Raw genomic sequence first — 23,151 nt, forward strand, 5'->3', positions numbered from 1 at the left:
AATTAATTAATTAATTAATATAAATAAATATAAATGCATGAATAACAATATATGAAAATAAATTATATGATAATATATAAAATGTAAAAATAATAAAAATAAAATAAATAATAATAAATAAATAGATGAAAATAATTTGGAACTTTTACGCTCAGCCTTCCGTCGTTTCCACAGACACACACACACGAACTTCGTCACATTTACCGAAACTGTGGGAAATAACGAAAGCTAAAAGGAATCGCGGTGCGTGGGAAGAGAATTTCTCGAGTATTGAACAAGTCCACATAAGCGTTTCCTGTAAGGAAGCTAATAATAATAATAATAACAATAAAAATAATAATAATGGATAAGTATTGTAACGGTCCTTTTCCGCCGTTACTAAAAATTAAATTCCTTTCTTACCAAACTCTGTTCACAACCACAAGCTAAGTCCACAATCAGTGGAATAGCTATCAAATAATATCGTGAGTGCAATAATTAATTCATGGGGGAAAACGAAACACCACAAAAACACTTAAATTTAATACAAAACATAAAGACAGAAGTTATTCCTGAACCTCGGAATACATATGTTAATGAAAACCAATCACCCTGAACTAATTATACAAAACAGCTGTGACGTTTATAGATCGTTCGTCTACCCCGCAATTAATTAATTAATTTGATTTGGAAAACGGCAACCATTTCTTTAGAATATCAGCTGATTTTTAGGAAACGCGGGAACCAAAACCCGCCAGCCAGAGATAGGGGATTCCCCAGTTGGGGGAAAAGTGTCTTTTGTCAGCTTTAGGGACGTATCTCAAAAGGGAAGGATGTAGGCAGATTGGTACTTCTTAGACCTATATCTTAAGCTCTCTTTCCTGTGACCCCTCTGCTGGCTGTAGCTTGTTTTCCAGGATTTGCCTAGATCGTGGGGGGTTAAGCTGACTTCCAACCCCCAAGCAACCCACCTGAATTCTGTCTCAGTCGGCTGCGAGACGTGATATCGGACAGATGTCCAACTACCTGCCTTCCTGTTAGGCCTATCCAGGGTGTGAGTGGCTCGCTGATGACCCAGGCCTCAGACAAAGGGGGGCCCATGCTTTTCTACAAAGAGCCACATTTTCTACAAAGGTCCACACTGAACACGACATCCAGGTACGTCTTGTGGAACAGCATATTGCCAGTCTCTCCCTTATCACCTATTATCATTTTGATCCTCATTCTCCCAATTCAATTTCCAGCAACAAAAGGAATTCATCCTTTTGTTCCCTCTCACTGCCTCATGCTTCCCCTTGTGTGATCGTCCCAGACCAATGGAGTCATTGCATACTTCAGTGAAACCTTAAAACTTCCTTCCCCCCAGTATTAGAGAATTAATTAATCAAAGCAAGAAGTCATTTTTTCTTTTATCTCGTTTAATCTGGGATTCTTTTCCAGATTCCATGAGTCACGTGCCGTCTCTCTGCCAGCAAGTGTGCATTACCCGAGTTTTATGAAACCAGCTCGAATTAGTCACACTTTAGCCAGCTACCCACTTGTGAGAGATTATAAGCCCCAACGTGGGGGCCAATATCATTTACCTTTTCTCCAGGCCAGCACGGGCCTTTTTGTAAATAAATAGCTGTAAAGTAACGAGCTGAGTTTTCTGGCGACCTTTTCCTCTAAAGAAGTATTCATTAATAATCAGTTTTACGGTAAGTTCAATTAATTTCAACTTGTCTTCCTTCAATTATTTCTGTTTACGTATCTAGCCTCTCTCAAGGCCAGCTAAATACGTAAAACAGTACACTTACCCAATAAAGATAGTAAGGCAAAGATACATCCAAAAGGGGAAGGGGGTTCAGATAGGAGAAGGTATACGGAAAGCAAGAATAACCTAACAATTACAAACTAAATACCCTAACGGTGGTTTCCCTCCTTTGACACACTGGAGCTGTTGCCGTGATCTCCTTAATTATATATGAGTTGTCCTCCGTAACACTAGAGTTATAACTGTGATCTTTATAAATATTTATATGTCTCTGCGTCCAGAGACAAAACTGAAGGAGCGAAGTGATGAATGTACATATATATACTTATGGTACTCGACCGGACCCATAAAGCAGCGATCCTACGTCCACGAGGATGATCCTCCAGGAAACCCGGGACGTCCAAAAGAAACAAGTCAAAGATCTCTTGAATATTCCAACAAATATCAGTCACTTATACCTTGGCAAAGCGAGAGCCCCTCTACATTTACTGAGCCGAGGGTGAAGCAGGATGAAGAGTAATCCTTCAAAAATAATAGTACGTCCAAGCAGGCGTTATGTATCAAATCCAGCAGTCACCAGGAGTAATAAGGCTCCGAGATCAACTGACTCCTTCAGTCGAAAAAATCTCCGACACAGCCACAGTGACAGCACCACTCACTCACGAATATATGAAAAGACAGAATGGTCATTAGTGGCAATTACCAAACAGACAAACCACCGGGAAGGAGGAAATCAAACTAAATGGATAATAATACAATTCATATACATAACAAAAACAAGAATAATAAAATAACTAAGAATAAAATATCACAACAAAGTGACAGTATCAAGACCTGATATGAAAATAAGAAGGATATGGGATATGGCAGTGGAAATTGTACCCATATTCAGAGGAACATTAGCGACGATCCCAAGATCCCTGAAAAGGAATCTAGAAAAACTAGAGGCTGAAGTAGCTCCAGGACTCATCCAGAAGAGTGTGATCCTGAAAACAGCGCACACAGTAAGAAAAGTGATGGACTCCTAAGGAGGCAGGATGCGACCCGGAACCCCACACTATAAATGCCACCCAGTCGAATTGGAGGACTGTGATTGAGCAAAAAATAAATAAATAAAATAAAAAATAATATCATAATGATAACAATAAAAATAACATTATAAAAATAAATTCAAAAATTATAAAAATAAAAATTAAAATAAACAGAATAATAATTATTTTAATTTTATTGATTTTGTAATAATAATAATAATAATAATAATAATAATAATAATAATAATACATGCACTTACACAAAAGTTTTGAATTTTATTATTTTAATAATAATAATAATAATAATAATAATAATACCATAAGCACTTACACAAAACGTTTTGGAATCTTAGAAAAGGAAACTATGACCGAAATACTGACCTAATATCATATGCCGGTGGTGAACAGGATGGCTGACACCAACAAAATACAAGTTTCCTCCATCGTTCCAAATCTTACACTTTTACGACGCAAAGGCCACAAGTTGCAAAAATAAACTAGATTCAAAACACCTCTACAAACCGAGTATTTTGCAGTTGAAATTCATTCATTCTTGAGAGATTCGTCGATGAACCCAACACCCGTGTCTAGCCCAAGCTCGACAAGAAAGAGAATTGTAAACTCGATTCTTGATTCAGGGTTGATGATTTTTTATTTAAAAAAAATTAGTGATTTATTTGACTTTTTTATTTCTTTGAATTTTTTTTATTTGCTAGATGTTTTTTTGTCATTTTTCCTCAAAATGTATTTTACGACAGAATTACTATTGATCAAAATAAATCGATGCAGCTCAGTTATGCTCTGTGACCGACGAGGACATGATGGTGGGTTATTAAATAAGCAATCACTTCATAAATGAGTCACTTTAATGGAGAATGTGGGAGATACAGCAGTACAGAGTACCTTCGGCGGTCAACTTGCCAGTCACACTACTTTCAAAAGCAGCGTCATGCCACGCACATCAGAACACAAGAATTATGGGTAAAACAAATGACTCCACCCAAGCGTATAATCAGCATTACCAATTCATCATAAATAAAAGTTTAATATTCTAACACCCCCTCATAAACTTTTATTCTCATCAATCTGCAAATTACTACACATCAAACAAATATATGCATCATGGTAATCAAAAACAAACTCAACACCCAAAAACCATGAAAGTTTTCTCAAAATCTTTCATCTTAAATCTATGAAATAATACACGTTTAGTGTCAAACAGAGCTTTCTCATTACTACTGGCAATGATCATATCATCAACCCAAACCAATTGTTCACTATTACTACCAGTTTCATTGTAACCTTCAGGCTGTTGAACAAATATTTCACAATCAATATCAGAATTAAGATAGGCAGTTTTAAAATCCATACAATGCACAATTAAATCATGTTGTACTGCCAATTGCATAAGCATTCTAATGGAGGTCATACGCACAGTAGGAGAAAAAGTATCAGTATAATCAACACCTTCAATTTGAGAATACCCTTTTGCAACATAGCGAGCTTTATATTGCTCTTCACCATTTAACCCTCTCATTTTCAGTGACGTCAGCTCCGTGTAGAGGGAGATGATTCTTGGTTTGCCTGTACCCTGGTAATGGCCCCGTAGAATCGCTAATGCCTTTCTTCCATCGTTGACTGCATCTCTCATTATTAATTGGAGACTCTTGTCATCTAGAACTTGAACGATCTCGGCGAAAATGTCAGCATTTTTGTCGATGAATTCTGCTGAAGTTCGATCTTCACTTTCGTCTAGGATAAGCTTTCGAAGTCTCAGATGGGCTAGAAATTTTATCTCCCACATCTCATATTTCTCCTCATCACCATCAAAATACAAGTTCCTCTTGCTTGAGCTGGGCCCATAACCTGTGACCGACGAGGACATGATGGTGGGTTATTAAATAAGCAATCACTTCATAAATGAGTCACTTTAATGGAGAATGTGGGAGATACAGCAGTACAGAGTACCTTCGGCGGTCAACTTGCCGGTTACACTACTTTCAAAAGCGGCGTCATGCCACGCACATCATAACGCAAGAATTATGGGTAAAACAAATGACTCCACCAAAGCGTATAATCAGCATTACCAATTCATCATAAATAAAAGTTTAATATTCTAACATGCTCAAGTTTTTATTAACCTCCAACCCATATTTTTCAATTCGTTTGCTTTCAAATAAAAAAATAAAAAAATCAAACTGATTTAATCACTTGATTAAATCAGCTTGATTTAATCATTGCCAACCCCGTCTTGATTTAAAGTTATTCATGGAAACAAACAACTTACTGACTATACGAAGAAACTTTACAGCAAAAGGAAATGAACGTCTGGATTTAGATCTATCTACCCACGAATGTGCAAATAAGAGGAAATGTTAAAAGCATTTGTTAATGCATGACAGGTCTGATCTGATATAATAAAAAGGAATGGATTCAAACTAAGAATTCACATACTTTCTCTCTAAGTACGTGAATACATCTGCGGAATACATTTCTCCATTGAGGCCCTCTCCCCCCACCCCACACCCCTCCTAAAATATATTGCCGGGAGAGTTTGGTTAACTCGTAAATCTTAGTTGCCGTTGAACTTGGCGCTTCGTATACTGAAAGCGAAATCGAATTAAAATAAACCCACATATACTACTGTTGATATGTTTATATTTATTGATACTAACGACGAGGTACCGCTTTTGTGTACTTGCTAACGTCACCTGCTAACAAGGACCTGGTTTTAATTTATCTTTCTTTAATGTGATATGAGGCAATGCATTTGTTAAGGTGAACGTTCGTTTTATGCAATATCAGCCAAATGTATTTCTCTCTCTCTCTCTCTCTCTCTCTCTCTCTCTCTCTCTCTCTCTCTCTCTCTGATATGAAGCAATGTATTGGTTAAGATGAACGGTCGTTTTATGTAAAATCAGCCAAACGAATCTCTCTCTCATCTCTCTCCTCATCTCTCTCTCTTCTCTCTTTCTCCTCTCTTCCTCTGCCCTCTCATCTCTCGGTTTTCTTCAGATATCCAAATAGACATTCTCAAAGTGTGAATACAACCCTTTCAAAGGCTTGCTAAATAAGCTTCCTCTCTCTCTGTCTTACATTACTTCAAAATGTAAAGTTGGACTACTTAACACATGTTATCTTTAAATTTGGGAATCTGAACACAAAAACATACATTTCATAACATGATACACAGGTTCTGAGGCGAATTAATCATATTACCAAAATTATAATTGGATTATAAAACTTACATTATAAGATTCCTCCCCCCAGAAGATTAGTTATTCCGGGGTTGAATCCAACGATTCACAACAGGATAAATAGTCGGCAACTACATTGTTCTTACCAGATATGTGCTCAACCTTTATATTATACTGTTGCAAGCACAAAGACTACCTGGTCAGTCTTTGATTATGGTTTTTCATCCGCTGTATGAATGACAGGTGATTGTGATCAGACAACACTAAAACTTCTTCATTCCTAGGTCTGTTCACATGCACTTCAAACTTTTTCAGTGCTGTGATTAAGGCTAGAGTTTCCTTCTCAACGGATTCTTGACATTCTGGAGTCCAAACAAACAGCCTTGGGACTAGTTAAGTCTGTCAAGGGAGCTACTACGGCTGAGAAATTTGGACAGAAACGACGATAGAATCCAGCCATGCCCAAAAATCTTTGTAGTTGCTTCCTAGTAGTAGGGGGGGTAGCCTTACGGATACCTTCCACATTAGCATTCACCGGAGCGAGAAGGCCTTTTCCAACTTCAAACCCAAGGTACTGAACAGTCGCCTTCCCAAACTCACTCTTCTCTAGGTTGACTGTTAGTCCTGCCTCTCGTAGTTTCTTGAAAACTTTCTTCAGGATCTGCAGATGTTCTTCCCACGTTGTAGAGTAAATGACCATGTCATCAAGGTATACACCTACTTCTATAGATCCTAGCAGTTGATCCATCACTCGTTGAAATGTGGCTGGTGCATTCATCAGACCAAATGGCAATACAGCATACTGATACAATCCAAAAGGAGTAATAAAAGCTGACAGCAACTTCGCATTTTCATCTAAGGGTATCTGATAATATCCCTTCAATAAGTCTATCTTGGAAACAAACTTGGGTTTCCCAATATTATCAAGTAACTGATCTATAAGAGGCAAGGGATAATTGTCAGCCACACTAATGGAATTCAGTTTCCTATAATCAGTACACATCCTAAAGGAGCCATCAGGTTTCTTCACTAACACACATGAAGAACTGAAGTGACTTGAACTGGGTTCTGCTAATCCATGTTGCAGCAAATACTCTACTTCTTTCTTCAGAACATCTCGATGATAAGGTGAACATCCCATGTTTTCTTGGTAAGCATTCCTAACTTCAAATAACATAAAGGGTAAACCAACATCCCAATCTCTTCCTGACTCAGAACAATACTTTGTCAGCATACTTTTCAATGTCTGGTGGAACCTTTCCAAGGCACCTTGTGTCTCTGGATGATAAGCAGTTGATAACTGTTGTTTCACCCCTAATAAGTTCATCATATCATGGAATAACTTTGAAGTAAAGTTCGTTCCTCTATCACTTTGTACAATTTCTGGTATACCAAACTTTGAGAAAAACTCCACTAGTTTCTCAGCAACTATCTTGGCAGATATGTTTCTAACAGGGATCGCCTCAGGATATCTGGTAACAGGACACATTAATGTCAACAGATATTAATTTCCTTTCTTCGTCTTTGGAAGCGGTCCAACCATATCTATAATCCCCTTGTTAAAGGGTTCTCCTCTAACTTCTATAGGTTGTAGGGGGGCTTTCTGAGTGGTTTCATTAGGTTTTCCAGCTATCTGGCAGGTATGACACTCTCGACAGAACCTGCTAACATCTTTATGAAGTCCAGGCCAGAAAAAAATATCTCATGATCTTCTCCACAGTCTTCCTGACTCCCATATGTCCAGATCCATGAGCTACTGCTACCACTTGCTTTCTCAATGGACATGGAATCAAAATCTGATGATATTCGCCCCATTCAGCATTTCCGGGTATATCTGAAAGTTTATACTTCCTCATCAGCAAACCTTCCTTCAGATAATAACAGGTAGGAGTTTGTTGCATCTCTTCCTGATCAACAACTCTGAAGAACAAATCAGCTAACGATGCATCCTTCTTCTACAAGTCCATTAGCTTCTCTCTTGTTACCTGTCCAACTTCAAGGGTTGAACTATCAATATCTGCTACCTCAGCTACTGTAGTTTCACTGCTATCTTCAGGAACACTCAGCTACTGTAGTTTCACTGCTATCTTCAGGAACACTCTGACTACTCGGAGTCTCTTCAGGAACAACAGATTCTTCATTTTCTTGGGAAATCCTTTCTCGGTCAGCTCCATGGGAGGCATCACTCCCCTGGAACAATTGTTCTAACTTCAAAGATCCTTCACTTGATCCATCTTGGGCATGCAAATCCTCAGTTTCTTCACCAACAGTCGTAATTCTCCTCATACTTCTGGTAGTTACACAACTAGGGAACAGGTGGGGGTTATTCTTCTCCAACTCTACCGTAGGACTAATCCTCGACGGTTTGTCTGTCACCACAGGAGAAGGAACAAATGGAACACCACCAACTTCATTTCCCAACAGAACATGTACACCTTCCATAGCCAGTGAGTCCTTCACAGCAAAATCAACACTCCCTGTCACCAATTCACAGGACAGGTGTAAGCGGCAAATAGGAGTTACTTCCTCTCCTCCTATACCCTTCAAAATAACCGAATCTCCAGTGAGATTCTTCTCCAACATTGGGTGAGCACCACGTAACACCACACTATGGTTGCTCCCTGTATCATGTAAAATCTTGACTGGTACCTGCACACTCTCTTCTTGAGTTCCCAGTGTACCCTCATAGATATATGGCTTAAAGGCCTCCAAACTGCTCAGCCACTCACTGGTTGAAGTTTCATTTCCACTGGTTGCTAAACACTCAGCTTGTTTAGTTTCAGTCTTCCCTGTAGTCGGATTCTTCCCCACATTGTTCTTAACAGTCTGTTTAACCTGGTCACCTCTTACTATTTGACCAACAGGCTTGGACTGCTGATAATTCCAATAACACTCCTGACTGAAGTTTCCTGCTATTCCACACTTTAAGCAGACAACATTAGGCTTTTGCAACTGTCTTGCAAAATTAGATGAGGATTTCACATTAGCTTGCTGAGGAGTATTATTACTTGTAGGTTTCCCATTTATAAAATTGCTTCTGAAAATTGGATGAGACTTAAAACCTGGGCGTGGTTGATTCTGGTACTTGACATTATAATTACGCCTGCTACCAATTATATTGTAGTCTTCACTCAGTGTAGCAGCTTTATCAAGTTTTTTAACCTCTCTCTCTCTCTCTCTCTCAAATAGGCTCTTATATGCTCAGGAATACCTTGAAAATATTGCTGTAAAACAACTAACTCTTCTAACTCTTCAAAAGTTGTAACTTTAGCTGCCTCCAACCAACTTTTAAAACACCTTCTCACTTTATAAGCATAATCCAAGAAAGTTACTTTTTCATCCTTTCTTAAATTTCTGAATCTTTCATTGTAGTACTCTGGGGTCAACTGGTATACTTGTAGCACATTATGTTTGAGCACCTTGTAGTCTTTACACTGATCAGCTGTTAAGGCTAAATAAGCACTTCTCCCTTTACCAATCAAGACACTTTGTAGCAAAACTGACCATTTATCTTCTGGCCATCCCATACCTGAAGCCACTTTCTCAAAGTGATCAAAGAACTCATCTGGAGCCTCTTCAGTAAACTTAGGGATTAACTTCTGCACACTTACTACATCAAATGCAGGGTCTTGATTACCATGGTTAGGGTTAGACGGTGTTACAGGTAATGTGGATCTAGCTCTTATCAATTCCATCTCCCTTTCATGTCTTGCAATTTCTCTTTCCTCTTTTATCCTTTGCCTTTCATCTTCTGCTGCTTTTTCTTCTTCTCTTTCTCTTCTTTCTTGTTTTTCCCTGTCTATTCTCTCTCTTTCAGCCTGCATTTTCTTCTCTTTCTTTTCTACCTGCTTATTTATAAGATCAGCCTGTGCTACATTCTACAACTCTTGAGCCAGTTCTAACTCATCATCATCAGTTATTCTACCAGAGTCTATCAATGCTTGCATGGCAATGCATTTGATTTCTGCTTTTATCATGCTACTAGACACATGACCACCACATGCTACTGCTAAAGCACTCCATTGTGCCTTAGTCAGAGTAGTTTCAGATAACACTTGGATGGAAGGGGCTGCTAAAAATTCCTGAGTATCGAATGGAGCCATTTTTCTCAAATACAATTCTTACAATAAAATGCAAAAACAAATATATGGTCACTCTTCTAACAAAATATATTCCTAACACCACCAGTATAAGCTAGAGTGATAATGTGATTTGTTTTCCTCCCTGGTCTCTGGGGATTATTGATACTTGGTACACAAAGTGCCAAATATTTCGGGTCTCTGGGCACCATTAATACTTGTTGCCGAGATGCTCAAGAGTATCTGGGTCTGGATACCATTAATACTTGGTGCACGAAGTAGTCAAAGATCTGTGTCTGGACACCATTTATATTTGTTAACCCAAATTGCCAAGTATCTGGTTACTACACTTACCATTTGTACTTGCTAGTACAAGAGACCCTTTTATTCCTGGGTCTGGGACACCCTTTGTACTTAGGGCACAGTTTTTTCAAGTACCTGGTTATTACTTACCTCACTACAGCCAGACACCTGACCCTTCATCACAAATACTAAACGACTGAATACTCTAAAGGTAATAGTGATCCCTTTTATAACTGAACAGTCAAGAAAACAATCAGTCTAAGTTCATTCAAATAGGTGTGAGGTAATCTTAATTAAAGGACATCACTCCTGCAATTTCAAATCTAAGTATTTCCCTGATTCTGATTTATTTGTGGGAAACGTCACAATTATCACTCTATATTTCTACCTAAACAAAATAGAATATAATATATTATATTGTTATATACTGGTGGAAGTAAATGAAACTCTTCCAAAAATTTTAAACACAACAATTTATTTCTAAATTCAAAATTTATAAGTGAAATTCACAATCTCAGGGAAATTGTGAATTTGAAAACACAAGTTTAATTAATTCTTGAATTAATTATTAAGCAAAATTAAATCAAAGTTTATCAAGAAAATTAAATTAAATCATAAAGCAATAATTAAATTTGAAATTATATTTAATTAAATACAAATTAATTTGCAAGTGTTAGATTCAAACAATTACGTAATAGAATATTATTCAAACTAATTAAACAAAATAAAGACAATGCAAAAACATAATGCATAATATGAAAACAATTAAAGCATTGACAGTACAGACATTAAGCATATAAAATTGGATATGTTAAAAGAACAAAGCAAAAGAAATAGGTATTTAAAAATGATAATTTTATCAAATGGTAAAGTAAAACCTCGAAGTGCACTTCAAAACATTTGTAAAATACCTGTATACACAGCTGCAGCTTCTAACTCAAGAGAAAGGCCTGTTACACACTTTTACACTTTCGTGGGCGCCTTCACAAAACCAATAGAAATAATACTATGTTCAGATTCCACAAACATCACATATTTTACTAAGAATTATATGAGTGACCTCAAATACAAATGTAAGTTACATTATTACGTTAATGAAACACTTGCGAACGAGCGAGTGCGAGAGAGAGAGAGAGAGAGAGATCCTATCCCTCACGCAGCCTTGTTATGAATACTTATCACATCACCGTGATTCACATAAATCATAACAAGGCTGCGTTGGTCAAGCAGTCGAATCGGCTAGCATGGTTGAGGGGGTTTCATATCGATTCTAATTACAAAAACGCCGAAATCAACGGTGATTTGTAATGATCAGAATCGATATAAACTTATAGCCTCTCTGCTAGCCGGCTCGGTAGCGTCACTGTCCATTTCTGATTTCGTTTCCCGTCCACTGGACGGTGGTTTGATCCCATGGGGGGACGAAATTATTATCAACTAAATATTCCCCCTCGGTACATATATGAAAATATATCAATTCCGAGGTAGAGCGAATTAGATATTAAAGGACATTTGTAGCTCGAATGATTTATATGAATCACGGTGATGTGATAAGTATTCATGATATATATATATATATATATATATATATATATATATATATATATATATATATATATATATATATATATACATGCATACATACATACATACATTGAGAAGTCAGTTATAAAATATTTAGAATGTAACTTCACTCAAAATAATAAAATAAACAAATTTTTTACAACTTTTTAGCAATATTGTTATTTTTTTCAAGAAATGTTTTGAATAATCATAAAATAATGCTTACCATGGATGGATATTTTCTTAGTGCTTGTGGTCACAACAGAGATTCCAAAGAAACTGAGACAAAAACCGGAAGCAAGCCGGGAAGTCGACGTCCCACAAACTTTGACAGGTTTGAACAAGATTTATAATGCTTCATCCCAGCGTCCTCATTTGAGGACAATTTTCAAAGTCAATTATGAACAACTTCATTTGCTTTATAATTCACACTTTTTACTTAGAATGATGGGGTAATAGATTAATTTACTATACTTTGTGAAATTCATTTTAAATTAGTTATAACTTGGAAAAAAACACTTGAAATTATGATAGGATGAAAGCACATTTTTGTACAACTTTGGTTGTTCAAAGAAGTCTTGTAAAGTTCTTAATGCTAATGAAGAAAAGGTCATGGGGTGTAATATGATATAATTAATCCATGCATTTATTCAAACATGATGAATTTATGTGAGAAAAGCCGTAAAAAAAATCTGGAAATGTGTGTCCTCAGATGAGGACGCTGGGATATAATGGGTTAATGTCAAAGGCGAAAAATAATACAGATCATGGCTATTTTTCAATAATAGTCTTCGAAGACTATACACAACAAAATACCATCTGAAGTGAAGATCATACAAGAAAAAATCAAATTTAAAAAAGAACTAGAAACTCTCTTATTCTGCAAAAGCTATGAAACTAATGAAAAGACACTAAAAGACGATTATAAAATATAAGCACCTTATGTTGGAAACGTACATCATCTGAGGAATTCCTCTCGCAACAATTTTATTTTCTAATGTTTTAGTGTATCCAATTTTTTCTGTGCTATCTGTCTCTTATTATAGTTATTAGTGTTTGTCTCATAAGGAATTATTGATTGACTACCACTGCGTATTGCTGTCTGTCAGGTAATTGACAGACAGGAACTATGCTACTGTATTTGTAGTCATGTGAAAACCGATTATGTTTGCATGCCCATAATTTTGTAAAGATATGTATGTCTATATTGCATGACATAATAAGGGTGAAAGAACCACATCTACTCGAGAATGACACTCTTAACATTATTTTATCTGATTTTGCTATGTTCTAGTTCGTAGTATCTGTGGTGTGGTTAGCACCGAAAGGATGGTTTTACACAAAGACGAAGTCTTTTGACATAAACATCTGTAGACGTTTTAGTAATGCAGAATAATTACTGTTTTAAGGTAGATTTAGGCACCTACACACTTTTTTTCTTATGGGCAGTTACGGTGTGGGCCCACAAGAAGCCGCCAGAAAGCGCAACAAAAGGTAAGGACAGCACTGGCGATGTCTGGTGCAGTCCGCCAAAGTCGTATGGAGCCACCAGGTTTTTTAACTTTTTCTTTTTTTCAAAATCTTGTGCGGTGTCTGACGGCCTGATGAAGTTGCACAAAACCATAAGCGGTGTGGCACGGCACAGCAACAAAAGAGGTAAGAACCCGCACAGGTCCGCACGGTGCCCCCACCATGCGTGGCCCAGTGCGGGTTCATACCTCCCATGCGGGAGTGTTGCGGTGCCCTTATGGCGCCTTCATACACGATTAATACATGGCGCGCACATGTTGCAGGGCGTGTGGTGTGGAAAGAAGGACAATGACTCCGACGCAACGGAGTGATAAAATAACACAAACAATGTATAAATAAATACACAATTTTTTTCGAATAATAAATGTTTTTGTATATTTTATACCATTCATAATGTTTCTTTTTGTAATAAATATGTTGAAATATTGACTTGCATTTACATTTTCCTTATTGATGCTTAATTTATATATCATGAAAATATATATGATGATATGGTTGGGTAAAATGAAATTGAATAATGAAATAGCATGGCCATTAAGAATAATAACATGAAGAAATATAACATGAAACGTGATATCTGAAATATGAAATAAATAGAACTCGGATAATAACTTGAACTATAAAATTAAATGTAGCATGAAATAAATAGGGCCATCAAATGATATAATAACATAAAAGGTAAAGAACAATAATATAATTTTAAGAACATTATCAAATGAACATGAACACATACAAATGATAATGAAACAATAATAACATTGACTGGACATGGTTATTAACAGGGGAACAACGAAAAATCAGTAACAGACTAAAGACATAATGACTTCAGTTGATAATATATATTTGCAGTCGAAAATGTTATGATAAAAAACAAGTCACAACTTCATTTTCTTACATTCTATGCTTTTCATGTTTGTTAAGTAAGTATTTTTGTTATGTCCATCATTTGCTTCTCATTTGGAATTCCCAAGTTCGGGAGAGAGAGGGGATTAGGAATGCCCTCTTTGAGTACTCAGTACCATTCCCCTTTACATTTTGAAGCAGGGGGTTTTTTTATATCCTGCTCTTATTTTTGAGAGGTCGGTATATGTATCATGTAAGGTTGCGGGGGTGGGGGTGGTTGCTCTTATTTTTGAGAGGAGGGTATATGCATCATGCGAGGTTGGTGCAGGGGGGGCGCTCTTTTTTTTGAGAGGTGGGTGTATGTACCATGTGAGCTTGAGGGGGCTCATATTTTTGAGAGGTGGGTGTAGTATGTATCATGTGAGGTTGGGTTGGGGGGCTCTTATTTTTGAGAGGTGGGTGTAGTATGTATCATGTGAGGTTGGGTTGGGGGGCTCTTATTTTTGAGAGGTGGGTGTAGTATGTATCATGTGAGGTTGGGGGGCGGGGTGGAGGTGCATGTGCAACAATCATGCAGCGTTTCACATTGTGTCTCATGCACATGTGCGTGCACTCCGCAACAACACTGCTACACAGAGTAACAAAGCCGCAAGAGGGTGTGCCATGGCATATGAACCTGCACCATAAAATTGCACAACACTGTAACACTGTGCCAGACACTGCAACAACATGCTGTAACACACCGCACGCGTCCGCGGCATGCCATCCAATAACAGCCATTTTGACTCACCACGTCAATTTTCTGGCGGCTTCTTGCTGACCCACACCATAGCTGCCCTTAACACAAAAGTGTATGGGTGTAAACCTACCTTTAGTTATGATAATTCATTTGTCCTTATATATATGAAATTGCTCTAGGTGAGTGTATTGCGCATAAGACGTATGGTAGGAGTTGAAGGTGTTATTAGGTCTTGTTTGTACCTCTCGCCAGAGAAGCCATTAGGAGAGGTCAAGAGATCAGGAAGGGAAAGGGAGGGTAGTAGTTCGCCCCTCTGGTCGCTCCTTTGCGTGCCCCTCTATGGGTGTGTATGCATATGTGCGTAGTACATTGTATGGGTGTGACATAGCCCAAAATTTTAGTGACAACCACCAACCAATTACTTCACTACATTTAACAAATATGTTGAAATTGCACATTATTATATTTGGAATTTATTTTTGACAACAAACTTGATAATTATTATAAAGTTTTTTATGCTCATGAAAACCTTGCAAGTCAGTTCTGCATTCGTGGTAATTGTATAACTTGTCTCTTTTCCCCAAAACCCGAATGCAGGATGGAATGAACTGTTATGAACAGCTTCTTGGCTCAACTTTTGAGGTGATCTGTCATCTATTGATTTGTAGTCGTTGTGTAGTGATGTGTGCGTGTGGATCTAGAAAGGGCGATTACCCCAACTCTTTGAATTTGGTGGAATTTGTTTCATTGAGCGTGTTATAAAATTGTTTCGTTCTTTTTCTCTTTCATACCTCATGCTGAACTGTTTGTCTGGTGATATTTTCATACTTTGTTTACTTACCTGATGGAGGGACAGTCAGAGCAATGTACCAAGTAATTCCCTTCTCTTTTGTATTTCCTTTTGTTTATTTCTTTTGTATCTATTTGATTTAATTAGATTTCCTTTGGGGATCTTATATAGTTTGTATTACATTTATTATGTAATACTGAAGTTTAAGTTGAATAAAGCTTGGGTAGCAGCAGACAAGTCCTTTAATGTCACAACAATTTATTCAACTTAAACCCCAGCTCCCCTTCTGCAGCAAAGGAATGGCGGCATAGGCACAAGACGTTTTCCAACTTTATTCAAGAATGTGGTGAAAGGGCACTAAATAAACTAAGGACACTCATGAACTATGTCAGTCCTAATGTGTATGAATACATTGAGGAGTATGTGAATTATGATACTGCCATTTCCACATTGGAAAAGTAATATATTAGGGCACCTAATGAAATATTCACTAGGCATTTACTTGCTACTCGCCAACAAAAGGCAGGAGAAACTTTGGATGAGTTTTTGAGAGAATTGCATAAATTAGGCAAGGACTGTAATTTAAAGGCAGCTAGTGCAGAACAGTACAGAGAGGAGCTGATTAGGGATGCTTTTATAAATGGCCTGGCCTCACCTATGAATTGGCAGCGTCTTCTTGAAAATAAAACTCTAGACTTACAGGCAGCATACGACCAGGCTTGCTATTTAGACCTTGCGCAACGTAATGCTAGTTTTTACAGTCACATGCTTCCTCATGTTGGGCATACTGCTGCTGATCATGTGAAGAGTGGACCAACGTCTGAGAGCTGTGGAGGTAACTGCTGGAAATCAAGTATTAGCAGCTACTCTGGCCATGAAGAGAGAGTGTTTTTTTTGTGGAGGTCTCTATCATATTTGTGCACACTGTCCAGCTCGGGATTCCATTTGCATTAAATGTGGCAGGAAGGGGTCCAAACAATCTGAATATGGAGGTAAATCTACAACAGCTACAGTATTTGATCCCTCACAGTCATTTGTTCTTGCAGCTAACGCTGGAACCACTTTTCCTTAGAGCCTCTATCGGGCAGCTACTACAACAACAATCAATGGACGGAAGTTGACAGCCCTTGTCGACTCGTGCAGTGATGACAGTTATAAAGATGCAGATGTAGCATGGGAATTGAAGCTACCAACATATTCCACCGATAAAGACGTCACTTTAGCACAGAAATCTTTGAATACAAACTCTCCAGGTTATGTCAATGTGGGCTTGATTCTTCATCTTAATGGAGAAACTTATCCATCCACGCATCTAGCTGTAATGAAGGGTTTATCTTCTGGAGTATTACGTGGTCAGGACTTCCAAGAACAGCATCAGAAAGTGACTATTGAATACGGTTGACCAAAACCTGCACTCAACTTATCTGGTGCTAACTCCTACTGTTTGTTGGCAGCTGCTGCTGTGGATGAGCCTTCTATCTTCCAGCATTTGTTACCTGATTGTAAGCCTATTGTCACCAAATCAAGACACTACTGTAAAGATGACAAAGAATTTATTGAAGCGGAGACTAGTCGTCTCTTGGCTGAGGGTGTTATTGAGGATAGCATATCACCGTGGAGAGCTCAAGTTGTGGTGGTTAAGGATCCCTTAAATCGACATAAGAAGAGGATGTGTGTCGATTATCTGCAAACTATCAACCTGTATACAGAACTGGATGCTTATCCATTACCTTGGATTGACACCATGGTTAATGAACTCTCAACATATAGAGTATTTTCGACTTTTGACTTGAAAAGTATTTACCACCAAGTCCCCCTAAAGGAATCAGACTAGAAGTATACAGCTTTTGAAGCCAACGAACACCTGTACCAGTTCTGTAGAGTACCTTTTGGAGTTACCAATGGAGTAGCAGTCTTTCAACAAACTATGGATAATTTGGTGAAAGAAGAAAACTTACAAGGTGCTTTCCCATATTTGGACAATATCACTATTTCCTATATTTGGACAATATCACACTCAAGAACAATATGATCAGAATGTGCAGCGCTTTCTTGGGGTCATCAACAAGAGGAACCTAACTCTCAATGCTACTAAAACTATTAAATCTGTGCGTACCATTAACATTCTTGGCTACTGTGTGGGGAATGGTGTTATAAAGCTTGACATGGAAAGACTCCAGCCTCTACAAGAACTACCACCTCCCACTAGTTAAGGATCTTTAAAGAGGACAATGGGTATTTTTGCTTATTATGCTAAATGGATACAGATTTTTTCTGCTAAGATTCAACCGCTGGCAGGAGTAAAGAAATTTCCTTTAAATGAAGAAGTTTTGCAGGCTTTTGAACTACTCAAACAGGAACTTGAAGGAGCAACACTACACTCTGTGGATGAAAATTTGCCTTTTGAGGTCGAATGTGATGCCTCTGAAGGAGCAGTCTCGGCAGTACTCAACCAGAGTGGCAGGCCTGTGGCCTTCATGCCTAGGACTTTACAAGGAAGTGAAGTGCACTATCACATCATAGAAAAGGAGGCCATGGCTATCGTGGAAGCTGTATGTAAGTGGAGTCATTTCCTTGCTAGACAGCACTTTGATCTCGTTACAGACCAGCATTCAGTGGCCTTCATGTTCAATAACAGGAAACACAGTAAGTTAAGAATAATAAGATCCAGGGATGGTGGATGGAACTCACAGCCTTCCGTTATACAGTACATTATCGCCCCAGTAAAGAGAATGTGGTTCCTGATGCATTCACCCGAGCTTTTTGCGGTTCTGTGGTTTCCACGTCATCTACCCTCACTGAACTACATAGAAATATGTGTCATCCAGGAGTGACTTGCTTATTGCACATTGTGAGATAGAAAAATCTTCCCTTTTCCACTGAGGACGTTAAGAAAGTATGTATTTCCTGCAGGATATGAGCCGAGTAAAAACCGAGGTTCTACAAACTCCAAGAAGGAACACTCATCAAGGTGACACAACCAATGGAGAGATTAAGCATTGACTTTAAGGAACCAGTTCCAATGGCCTCATACAACCCTTATCTACTTATTGTGTTTGATGAATATTCTCTTTTTCCTTTCACTTTTCCGTGTCCCAACATGAACACAACTACAGTGATTAAGTGCTTAGAACAAATATTCAGCCTGTGCGGGATGCCTCAGTATATACATTCGTATCAAGGAACCTCATTCATGTCCAGGGAGCTCACAACCTATCTCTCACAGAAGGGAGTTGCAACAAATCGAACTACCCCTTTTCACCCAATTGGTAATGGACAAATGGAGAGGCTCAACGGTACTGTATGGAAGTCAATCCAGCTGGCACTCAGGTCCCAAAATCTTCCTGATCAGCACTGGGAATTAGTACTCACTGATGTGATACATTCACTTAGATCACTTCTATCAACAGCAACTAATGTCACACCCCATGAACGGTTTTTTGAATTTCCGCGCTGCTCATCCTCTGGAAACTCTCTGCCTTCATGGCTTATGTTGTCAGGACTGGTATTACTGAGGAGGTTTGTCAGAACAAGCAAAAATGAACCCCTGGTGGATGAAGTTGAACTCTTAGATGCTAACCCAACATATGCTAATGTAAGGACAACTCTTTTCCCTATTTTTTATTGTATCCACTCATCAAGCCGCGTTGTTCTTACTTCCATCTGATAGAGCGTTCCGCAGCCTTTCCGCCGATGTATAACACATGTAATCCCATTATTTGTACACCATATTATCTTTATATGTATGATTGTAAGAAAACACAAATCTACTGTCTCAGAGTCATTTCTGCTCTCGGTGCGAGTCTGTGCTACTTATCCGTCCGCACCTGTCTATGTCAACCCAGTTCATCTGTAAATAAATCATCAGTACCCAGCTACCTGCCTTAATCTCTGGTCCTCACAACTGGTGACCTCCAGGAGTTGGTGACACAGCGGTTTAGGCACAGCCTTTAATGGACTAATTACGGCCGCTTACCATCAGAGAAACTATAGCGGACTCAGTACAGTGCCACAGTTTAGGTCTCTGAAAAACTCCATTTCGAGGACGACACCAACGCCATTAACAGACTAATCACGGCACAGCTTCCCAGCGTGTTTTGGCAGTTCAGAAACATCCATCCGATGTTGTGGCCTCCTTTGCCTCACCTGGGGGACACCAGATATCTTCTCGACCCGCCGAACCTGCAGGCCTCCTCAGTTCTTCCCCCAGAGCCATTGCCACACCTGAGAGTCTCCAGGCAACCTCCCGACACCGCTGCTGCACCCAGGGTCTTGCTTTACCCCCCGACGTCGCTGCCTGTGGGGCTCCTCAAACCCTCGACATTGCTGTCACTCCTGGGACTCGCTTGGCCTGCCTGACGTCCCTGCCAAACCTGTGGACCTGCTGACCCTGCCGATGCTGTCGCCTGTAGTCCTCGGCCCACAGACACCGCTGCCACACCTGTGGGCCTCTCCTGCCTGCCGACACCGCTACCTATGGGTTTCCTCGACCTGCTGATGCAGCTGCTCACCTGTGGTTCCGCTCTACCTGCAGGACACCGCTGCTGCGCTGGGGACTTCCTCAGCCCAACCTATGCTGCCGCTGCACCTGGGGGTCCCCACGGCCCGTCCCAGGCCGCCACCACACACAATGCAGCTCTCTCCGCAGTCTTGGCCACCCCCAGCCGACAGTAGAACCCCCCATGCAACTGCCAGGGGAGGCATCCTGTCAGCCAGCAACACCGAAGGACTCGACACTGATGCCCCACAACAAGTGTCACAAGGACACAGGGTCGCCCCCTGCCTCCAAGATATTTTCATCCAATAATTATTCCATAATCATCGTCTTGGGGGGGAGTATTTGTAAGGACAACGCTTTTCCCTATTTTTTATTGTATCCAAATTCCAATCATCAAGTCGCGTTGTTCTTACTTCCATCCGATAGAGCATTCTGCGTCATTTCCGTCGATGTATAACATATGTAATCCCATTATTTGTATGCCTTATTATCTTTAAATGTATGATTGTAAAAAAACACAAATCTACTGTCTCAGAGTCATTTCTGCTCTTGGTGCGAGTCTGTACTACTTATCCATCCACACCTGTCTATGTCAACCCAGACCCAGTTCGTCTGTAAATAAATCATCAGTACCCAGCTACCTGCCTTAATTTCTGGTCCTCACACTAACATTAGATGCCCCAGCGACGAGACTATTCTGTTGCTGAAAATCAAGAACTACCTTCTGTTCCATTGTCACCAGAGGCCATACAATCTCACTCTCCAGTGTCACCCACAACAACCCATCAAGAGTTTCCAGAGGGCATGGAACTTCACCCATGTAATGTATTGAGAAACACTACTCTCTCATTCTACTATGTTGAACCTTCTGGGAGTTGTTGTGAGAATCTCCCGCCATCCACAAACTGGGAAGCCAGCATAAGCATGGGTCTCCTTACTTGTAATTGATATACCATAATAAAGTACGTGAATGACCACCCTGACTTCTTAGGACCTAAGTACTAAAGGACAAGAATGCAACAGTGGCGACGAGGAAGAACCCAGTGTACGAAGAGGTATGTCACATTGAAGGAGAGTTAGTGTACCAACGACAGCCGGCCGTATCTAGCCTAGCATACCAGTTTAGGCCTGGCCAACGTCCAGACTCCAGTATTCGAGTAGCCTGAATTCAGCTGTATTTGTTGGGGACTACCGAAGTTCCATACCCTGTCAGGAAGGATGGCAGCAGCAAGGAGACCGACAATTCCCGAGTTTAACCCAGATAAGTTGGAATTATCTTGTTGGCTGGATCTATTTTCCATGAATTGTGAAGTAAATGAAGTAACAGAGGCGACAGCAAAAAGGGCTTTGTTGCTTTCTTCAGTTGGAGTAGAGACATTTTCCACGATTTGTAAGTTAACAGCACCGAAATTGCCGTCTGCAGTTCCATTTGATGACCTAGTAAATCAACTAAAGTCGCATTTTATAACAAAACCAAGTTATCATAGAGCATTGTGTGATTTCCTACAGAGGAAGAAGAAAAGTAGTGAGTCCGTGAAGGAATATTATGCAGAACTAAATTGTTAGCTCAACAGTGTGAATTTAATAGTGATTTTGACCGAAGGTTGAAGGAACAATTATTGGTTGGTATTGATAATGAAGTATATTTTAAGGTTTTATTAGCTGATCCTTTTGAGTTTAAATCAATCTCCTCTCGTGAATTACTTGCCAAGGTTACCAATTTAGAAACTGCTTATGTTACTGAATGTAGTCCTACTTCAAGTTCTTTTATAGATAATAGGCCTGCAGGTACTGTTAACAAGGTTAGGCATAAGGTAATTAGGCCTAGGCCTAATTCTAGTGCAGACTCTAAAGGGAGAGGTAAAAGTGATTATTGTAAAGTTCAAAGTAAATGCATTCATTGTGGGCGCGATAACCATTTAGCTAATAATTGTAGATTTAAGAATGCTAAATGTTATTCCTGTGGCAAGGAAGGCCATGTTAGTACAGTGTGTCCCAATAAAAAGGCTAGAAATAAATCTAGGAATGTTAATACAGTGCATGATGTAGAGGAGTCTACTAGTAAGGATATTCCTGTTAATGAAAGTTTCCATGATTCTTATGATTTATTGAAACTTTTTGATGTTAATGTGAATTCTATTGATTTTGTCGATGATTATGAGGAACCATATAGAGAAATTTTAAGGTTAAATGGGTTTCCCCTAGAGTTGAAGTTAGACACTGGCAGTGGTGCATCCACTATTTCACGGCATGATGCTAATAAATTGAATTTAACCCCATTACCAACAAGGAAACGCTTAGCAAATTATGATAAAGCTGAAATGCAAGTGTACGGTGAAATAAATTGTGATGTTTCTTTTAAAGGCCAAATGGTCCAGGGACAAAAGTTTTTTGTTGTAGATAATGATTTAAATTTAGCAGGCAGGTCTTTGATGAAGAAATTGAAATACCAGTGGGTACAAATTGATAATGTGTGTGATGATAAATTTAAAGGTCCTCTTATTACCCCAAGTAGTGCATCTAGGCCTAAGCTTGATTGTGTAAAAATGTTCAATGAGTATCAGGTGGTGGAAGGATCACCCATTACAAATTATGAATGTCAATTAATGTTAAAAGAAAATGCTGTGCCTAAGTATTTTAAAGCTAGATCTGTTCCTTATCATTATAAATGTAAAATTGAGAATAGTTTGAAAGAACTAGAAAGTAAAAATATAGTGAGCAAGGTCGAGCATGCTGGAGATTGGGCCAGTCCTATTGTTCCTGTAATGAAGCCTAATGGTGAAATAAGGATTTGTGTAGATTTTAAGTATCTCAATACCCAAACCAGTGTTAATACCTTCCCATTA

The 23,151-nt window shown here is 38.9% G+C and overlaps 1 protein-coding gene across 1 annotated transcript; it reads left to right on the plus strand.

Annotated features, from left to right (window-relative positions):
- Nucleotides 1–18,790: 18,790 nt before the first annotated feature.
- On the plus strand, nt 18,791–19,474 carry LOC135211371 (uncharacterized protein K02A2.6-like). Its single transcript, XM_064244687.1, has one exon. The coding sequence runs from the start codon at nt 18,791–18,793 to the stop codon at nt 19,472–19,474; it is 684 nt and encodes a 227-aa protein (XP_064100757.1).
- The last annotated feature ends 3,677 nt before the right edge of the window (nt 19,475–23,151 follow it).

The sequence above is a fragment of the Macrobrachium nipponense genome, chromosome 19, assembly GCF_015104395.2.
Source record: "Macrobrachium nipponense isolate FS-2020 chromosome 19, ASM1510439v2, whole genome shotgun sequence".
NCBI lineage: Eukaryota > Metazoa > Arthropoda > Malacostraca > Decapoda > Palaemonidae > Macrobrachium > Macrobrachium nipponense.

Excerpts from the sequence above, each read along its gene's own strand:
- LOC135211371 (XM_064244687.1), top strand. The coding sequence starts at position 18,791 with ATGGAGAGATTAAGCATTGACTTTAAGGAACCAGTTCCAATGGCCTCA.